This window comes from Lottia gigantea (assembly GCF_000327385.1).
Source record: "Lottia gigantea unplaced genomic scaffold LOTGIsca_44, whole genome shotgun sequence".
Lineage (NCBI taxonomy): Eukaryota > Metazoa > Mollusca > Gastropoda > Lottiidae > Lottia > Lottia gigantea.
The window spans coordinates 1,348,390-1,357,182 of record NW_008709540.1 but is presented as its reverse complement, the minus strand read 5'-3'; the positions used below and the strand labels follow the sequence as shown (position 1 = coordinate 1,357,182).

The 8,793-nt window shown below is 34.6% G+C and overlaps 1 protein-coding gene across 1 annotated transcript; it reads right to left on the bottom strand.

Moving 5' to 3' along the window:
• Positions 1-7,833: 7,833 nt before the first annotated feature.
• Positions 7,834-8,118, bottom strand: LOTGIDRAFT_123418 (hypothetical protein; the record flags this gene model as incomplete). Its single annotated transcript, XM_009060772.1, has 1 exon — positions 7,834-8,118. The coding sequence occupies one exon, from the start codon at positions 8,116-8,118 to the stop codon at positions 7,834-7,836; it is 285 nt and encodes a 94-aa protein (XP_009059020.1).
• Between the last annotated feature and the right edge of the window lie 675 nt (positions 8,119-8,793).

Here is an 8,793-nt window from a genome sequence, read left to right as displayed (position 1 = left end):
GTATCACTTCCGGTCTGGATTTTATTTTAAAATCGGCCATAAAATTTTATTTGCCAAAGATCAGCCAAATTTTGTTGACCTACATAAATTACACCGGAAGTTATTCAACCGGAAGTAGATTTAAAGTTCAGTCGCTTTCCTGTTGAAAATCGGAAATGACGTACAAAATTTGACTGTATCATATTATTAACATTAGTGAAGTCTCTTTGCATTTAAAATTTCAGATCAATCGATGCAAAAGCAAAAAAGTTGCAAAAAAATCGAAAAATTTGATCGAAAAAAGTGAGCGACGAATTTTCGAATTTCGTAATTTTTCAAGTGCTATCAGGTCAGAAATTACAGGTAGATTGTAAAAATGAAAACCCGAAGAAAATCGATGCAAAAATGCGCCTTCTAGAGCCGATTTTCGACTTTTTGCACATGTTGAACTGTGGCACTTCCGGTTTTGCAAAAATGTTCCAATTTATATTTATGCACATCGTCACCTATATAGAAGGTCTATGAAATTCAAAACGTTAATACAACTACTGCAGTCTAAGCTCGGGAAGGTGTGGATGAAACGAAAAAAAAAAAAAAAAAAAAAAAAAAAAAAAAGAATGGACATTTCGATAACAAACTGGGACTTTGCTGAAAGCAAAGTCCCACCAAAACAAACGCACTGCAATAACTATTGTTTAACAGTCATCGATTTATAATATCAGTCAAAGTGAGACAACTCTGTTTAGGAAATTGATTCAGACCACAATGGATTTTTACAACCAAAAGCGGTTTTTCTGGAAATCAGCGAGTTTTTGCATTGCAGGAATAATTTTCCTTTTGATTTCATGGTTTTCATAAATAGCTATATCTTATAAACATTACAACGGCCCCAAAATTAACACTCCTCTCTTTCATACTAATATATCGCAAACAGAACCCGAAATCCAAAACACCTTAAGGAAACGATTTTGATGAATTAGTCATGTGTATTTTTTGTAGTGCGTTCCATCGAACACACTGCTTTGTTTTCGTAATTTCAAAAAAATATGATTTTGTGTCGCCTAATCTGAAGAATGTCTAATAGTTGCAGCAATATGGCAATACCTTACATCTACATGTGTGGTCTATTTGCTGAATGAATATGAATTGGAACGGTTAGTTACACAGTGCAAAATGTGCAAAAAGTAGAAAATTTGCTCTGGAAGGCGCATTTTTTGAGTGAATTTTCAATTATGGGATCTCCCAAAAATATCCAATAGGTTTCCAATTTCGAAAATTCGTAGCACACATTTTTGAGCCAAATTTTGCAAATTTTGAGGAAATTTTTGATTTTTTCTGATATTTGTCCGATTGCAACAGAAAACAAATTGGCATAATCAAAATTTTTGCATCACTTCCGGTTTTCACGAAATCGATGTGCAAACTTCCGGTTGGCCCACTTCCTGTATTATGAATGAAAGTAACTGAAACGTATACTAAAAGATAGATATCGTTATGACTTACAAAATCAGAGGCATTAACCAGACACGAAAATTGATATTTTGGCCGCCATTTGCATTTTCTTGAAATACGTTAGATAACGGCTCATCCGATTTTGATGATTTTAAATGGAAGAGCAAAAAAACGTAGGAAGCGGATTTTTGAATTTCGCCTTTTGCAATTTCCGGTTGAAGGCTCATAACTAGTGACCTTGACCTTTAGTCACATTAAAGGCCATTGACCTTGACTATCGGTTGATACTGTTATATTTGATCTCCGATTTCTACTTCCGGTTTTATAGCTGTCCAAAGACAGCACAATTTTCAACTTTGAACTGCTCTATCAGGTGACCTAATTAAGATAGATGGTTATTGTATTCAGATTCTGAATGGACTTTTTGTGCTTTTTCTTATTATATATAACAAAAGTATTTAATGCCAAATTAAAAATTTTGACGTTAGACACTGACTTTTTGATTTTTAAATTTTTGATTATTTTCTACAGGTAGATTGATATTTTGATTGCAAACTAAAAAGTTTGATATCACTTCCGGTTCTGGCGTCATATGCTTGTAAATATTAAATTTTAACTATATTTTTGTCCTGTTCCAGAATTTTATAGATATTTGAAAAATTCTTTTTGCGACATGCTAGAATTGTTTATATAAAGATTTCAAATGATAAAATTTTCCCGGAAATCAGGGATCAGGTTTTAATCGGATTTACATTATTTTAATGTCTATATTATCAGTGAACGATTTCTAACAATCGTGTGGGAGCCTTTTTTTTTAATTTCGATTTTGCTTTCGAGTTATTTCCTGTTGATTTTTTTCAATATCGACAAAAAATTTCAAGGCTCATATCTTGTGACCTTGAGAGCAAAGTGATTGCCTTGAACGAGATCTATCCAAAGATATCCTGGTCATACTATTTCTAAGGATGGTAGTAAGCCCAACCATAAAGAGTTAGTGCCATACAAGACATGTTAGCACCTAAAAATGTTAAACAAATACGTTCATTAATAGGTATGGCCTCTTATTACCGGCAGTTTATTCCACATTTTTCTGAAATTGCACACCCTTTAATTAATCTGACTAAGAAAAATGACAAATTTTTATGACACCTGAAGTAGACGCAAGTTTTATAACACTAAAAGAGAAGCTTATATCAGCCCCTATATTAACTTATCCTGACTTAACTAAACCCTATAAGTTATACACAGATACGCAATAGGTGGTGTATTAAGACTTCCCCGAGGGCGAAAGAGTCGATATGTTTCGCATCAACTCAATTACGATATCCACTACAGAAAGAGAACGATTAGGCATTGTATATTGCATTAATTAGTCGGTGCTGACTTTACCATTTTTACTGACCATAAACCCCTCAAAGCTCTATTTACAGCGGAAAATAAAAACCCTCGTATTCAACGTTTGGTTATATTATGCTTGAGGAAATGCAGTGTGATATCAAACATATTCTGGTTCGAAAAAACGTCAAGCTGATTTTTTTGTCTCGCATTCGTTCCAAAAACCATGGCGCGCAAATTGACAAAGACTTATTAGTTATTGACACTGATAAACCCACCCATGACGAATTGCCTGACGATTTTACCGCAGACTTTGATTCTGATGACGAGCATGACGAACGCACAGTAAAACTAGAATTGACGTTTCCTCGAAAAATTCAATCGGAAGACTCTGACATTCGTAAATTGCGAAAAGCTTTAGTATCTGGCACAGACGATAAATCCATAGATGACTATGTTCTTTTATTCGGTGTAGTTTATCACATATCCCGCCCTGTTCAAAATGTTTAAACCCAACGGCTACAATAAGTCATCCCTGATTCCTTCAAAATTAAATTTTTACGAGATGTTCATGAATCTCCATTTGGTTCTCATACTGGCAGAGATGTAGTTAATTTTATTCAAACCTGTGTTAAATGTACTACTCGGAAATTAATAAGACAAAGAAACAAACAATTCAAGAAATGCCTAAACCGGAATACCCTTTCGAAATACTCGGAATAGACCACGTTGGCCCATTACCAGAGTCTGATAATGGCAATAGATATATTTTATCTATTGTTCATCATTTTAGCTCATGGGTCGAATTGTTTGCACTGCCTAATAAAACTACAGAATTAGTTGCCATAAATTATTCCCCGCTATGGTGGTCCTAAACTGATAATTAGTGATCGTGAGATGGAATACAACTCATTTAAATAATAGTTTGGCAAAATTAATTCGTGATGATCAGTGTGACTGGGACGATTACCTTCCTGGCATTTGCTTGGAATACAAATCATCGGTCCACGGTAGCTCTAAATACTCTCCATTTTTCCTCAATTTCGGGAGAAACGTGTGCTTACCGATGGATACCCTTTTATGTCCAAAGCTAAACTATTTCGGAGAAGACTTTGTTCCTACTACCCTTGCTCGCTTAAATGAAGCTTATGTTGACGTCAACGTTAATTTAGAAGAAAGTCGACCTAAAAATAGGGAATATTTCAATACAAAATGTAAACAAACAAAATTTGAAGTAAGTAATCGAAAATTATCGACTCATTGGAAACCGTATTAAAAAATAATAGCTCTCACCGGTCAATTTTCGAATAAAGCACCAATTAACAGGCAATACTAAAAGGGTCCATATGGAATATTAAGGTTTGGCTAATCCAAATATTTATTGGGAAGAAGAGCGTGGGTAACCTAAACATATTCTCGACAAAGTGCTGCAAAATGTCGTCAATCAATGATCATAGACGACAACCTCTTCGTACCACGTCCTAAGGTTGTCAAGCCGACTATGCCATTAGCGGATTCAGTTGATTCGATTCCGAAGATGATCTGCCCTTAGCTCACGTTTAAGATGCTTTAGGTAAGCATGCTGAGCCCATGTCTTATAATTAATAACTAATATCCTCCGACGGATTATGATAGCTCGGATTCCGAAGAATCTTTTTATAGTTAGTACCGTCACTAAATAAGTTGTTTACTCTAAATTGTAGAGACATGAAATGATAATAGTTCATAATATCGGCCAGTTGTTCCAGGTGATCAACTTTGATTATCCGGAAGTTACGTCTGCGGTAATACCTTATTAACCACCATATCGTAGGATTAGGTGCGTATTACTTAATAAGGGTGTATTAACTAGGTGTTAATTACAATAGATCATTTTTGTTTTGTTTACTGATCTCCGCTGATTTCATTCAACCATGAAATCTCAGTCGGCCTTATTGTGTGGTCCAATTATTGATTATATGTTGTATAGTTCTAGTTATGTTGGTCCTTTGTAAATCTTAGTTAAGAGTCGTTGAATCTTCTTGTGTATTTAGTTCTTAGTTCATTAGTTCATAACCCCAATTCCATCACCCTTTCTGGGAAAACATTACTCAAGACCCTTTCTAAATTTATTATCTAAGAATCTACACCGCTTACTTACGGATATTCAGGACATCAAGTATTCCAATCCCATGATGAATAATCCCTTTACAATGAAAGCTCATTGGCAATATTACTTTCTCGTCTCTCTTATCGCCTTGTTCGTCCTCTTATTCTCTTCCTATTTTTTCTGTAATAAATGTATCAGACCTCGAAGGACATTGAAAAATCTAAAACAGCAAATAGTGCAGTCATCGAATGCCACTCAATTGGCAACAACTTATTCGGCAGTATTACCAGTTTCAAAGAAACGCCAAAGAGCCTCCCCAGAAGATATCCCACCCAGATTAACCCAAAGCAATTTCCGAACCTGAAGACGACCAATGTTTACTCACACCATTGAATTGATCGCCTAGTCTACACCATTACGTTCCTCAGCGAACCTATCCAGATTTTCAGAAGATAGCTACCAATGCTCACGTGTGTATTATTTTGGAAATAAGTGATGATTGGTCATCATCGTGTGTGCTTCATACTTTTTTTTAATTAGCTGATGATCGCTATCATATCTATTCCAGGAAATAGGTGTTGATACAATATCATCATGTGTGAAATATTTTGTTTTCATCTCTAAGACATTTTTTTCGATCTGCATGGGCATGTTTCTTAATATATGAGTCAGTATTTCTTCCTTGTTTGACATGATATTTGCTTTTTTTTATGCTTTTCATTTTTTGTGGTATATTTTTTTTCTTCTTATTTTCTTTTTTGCTTTTATTTTATTTTATATTTTGTTCAAGAGAATCATATTTATGTATTTTCTAGATTAAGAGGGATACTTATGCAATATTGCTAATCCCTAGTTAATTCTACGAGACTTTCGAAAACTTTTCGCTCTGTAGGATTAACCATATAGGGGGGTTGAAAGCAAAATACCTAATTGGAGGTGTATGAAATTGGATGTATATGAAATTGGAGGTATATGAAATTGGAGGTATATGAAATTGAAGGTGTTGGAAGAGGAAAAGGAGAAAAACAGAGACTCTGCCCTAGTTAATTCTACGAGACTTTCGAATACTTTGCTCTCTGAAGGATTGGCCATAAAAGGGGCAGGACTCTGACCACAGGAGGGAAATACGGTATTATTGACTTCATAGGTTAACATGGAATGAAAGTCGGACACTGAGTCAATCATCTCAGAAACTCAATTTGTTTGAGTGTTTCCAAAGTTTGATATATTTGAACTGTTGAAATTCTTTTTCACCTTCCCATGATTGATTTCTTCTGGACATAGAACAAGAACAGTCCACATCCCTAATTCATCAAAATCGTTTCCTTAAGGTGTTTTGGATTTCAGGTTCTGTTTGCGATATATTAGTATGAAAGAGACGAGTATTAATATTGGGGCTGTTGTAATGTTTAGAAGATAAAGCAATTCATGAAAACCATGATGGTTAATCAAAAAGAAAATTAGTCCTATAATGCAAAACTCGCTGATTTCCAGAAAAACAGCTTTTGGTTTTAAAAAATCCATTGTGGTCTGAATAAATTTCCCAATCAAGAGTTGTCTCACTTTGACTGATATTATAAATCTATAACTGTTAAACAATATTTATATTGTCCTTGGTTTGATTATCTAAACGGGTTCCTGGTCCCAATGGTCCGCCCCTTGACAAATTGGTATAAGGACCCAAGATTTGGGACCGGGGCCTTCTATTGACTTACTTTGTTCTTTTGTGGTCAACATGATGCATAATGAAATTGTTGACAGAGTAAATGTATATTCCGTCTTAAAGGGACTGTAAAGTGGTTTTCTATTATTTTTTATGTGTATCGAAGACACTGATAGCATCAATTTGCACAATTTTTTGATGTCACTAATCGTGAAGAGTCTTTCTTATGTGATAATGCATGGTTGACGATTATCAGTGTCCCCAATACATTTGTTTGGTGAATTTCTTATCGACGCTTTATGATCATCGTACGTGAGTGAAATTCTGTCAAACTTGAGGTGCACCCGCTTGAGATGCAATGAAAAAATGACGACACTTCTGTACAGGACACGTAAACACGTATTTTAATAAAACAAGCTTGTGATTTCAATAAGATGACAACACGGGCTACTAAAGATAAAGAATGATTCCCCCTTCACCAAATAAACGACTAAATCTAGAATCTGTTGTGACGAAGTCGGCACTGAATAAAATGCAAGTATCTTTGTAAGACATTGTCAGGCATTTTGTATCTTCTAGACATTTCTGAATGCATTGAGAAAGACTTGTATTGGTAAGTGGATTCAGGAATAGGACTGGTTTTAGAAAATAGCCGCATGAGCCCGGACTTATTAAATAAGAATATTCACACGTAGAGATGTCAGCACAAGCTCTTGAACAATTACTATCGGGTACGGTAATTCTAACAGGTCTCGGAAACACAAAAAAATATTCATTTATTCTTACACCTGAAACATAAATACTGGTCGTTATAAAAAAAAGAGTTTTTCTTTATATGAATCAAATATAGCTTCTACCGTATTTTGTTTTGGAGTGAGAAAGTATTTCATATTAAATCCGACTAATATTGTGACGATTATTATTCAAACTGCCTTAAATAAAGTGGACTTTCTATGTTCAAGTTTAAAGTCATCCCTGGATGTACACAATTATCTTGGTTTTTTCATTGAAAGAAATGTATAAGAATATTGATCACATACTTGGACAAGCTTGCTTTTCTGTCCAGGTACCATTTTCACCACATCTCAGAATACCCTTCACACCAGTTAGAGTACAATTAAAACTAAAATCTTCATCAAATATTCTGGATTCTGTTACATCATCAGAGTTAGTGATATTCACACCTTGTGGACACCCTACAGCTGAAATAGATACATAAATTTACGAGACAACTTATACAAATTTATTTATATTGATCCAATAATTTACTGAAAGTGCGAGATTTTGATAAGTTTGGGCAAATATCACGCTTGAGTTATGTGATATTCCTATATAATATATAATGTATAACTACTTTACCTGGTTCACTTGGTCCACAATTCAAACCGTTTTCCTGTAATTCAGACCCCTCTGGACACGAACAGTTATAACTACCAGGTTCATTTTGACATTTATATTCACACGATCCATTATTGGTTGCACATTCATCTATATCTGAAGAAAACAACAGATAGGTGACTAGGGCTGTAAACAGCACTGAGCGTGGACCAAAACAATTTGCCTCTACACTAATGGGGCCTTTTCTTGAATTCGGAGTCATTTTTAACTCTATAAGAATTCAATGTTTCCTGTAGATAAGTTGACCAGACTCATTAAAAAAAAAAAAAATAAAAAAGTAACAAAAAGTAAAAATGTCTCCCTTTGTCCACCCCAGTGATAATAAGGATAAGGAGATAGAACCTTACCCTGGCAGGAAAATACCGAGCCGTTCGATTTACAATCGATGTCCAAACTCATTTTATATCCCTTTTTACACTGACATCGCTTGGTTTTATTATTCTCTCCTGAACACATCGCATTGGCTGGAAGTTCACCATCACAAACTAAAATGAATAAATATATAATCAATGTAGGTATGAGAACCACACAACATCACATGTGGAATGGGAAATACAGTAAAAAATATATAAAAAAAAAACAAGCAAACAATGAATAAATAGGTAAATACTGTGAGCTGCGACATAATTATTATTTTGACCAAGTGTATCTTTATCACGTCATTTTCAGTTTCGATTGGTTCGTTATTAGATATTTGTTTTCTATGGGTTTGTAGTCTTGACCTATTTAGATGGAAAGATGGGATAACGCACTTTGAAGATAACAGTTCTGAGCATTTGACGTTTTCTACCTACACAATTCTTTAATCAGACTCGGAGTGTTATTTAACATCGTTGACTGTCACTGCCCTGGTAAATTTCACTCACTACATACTACA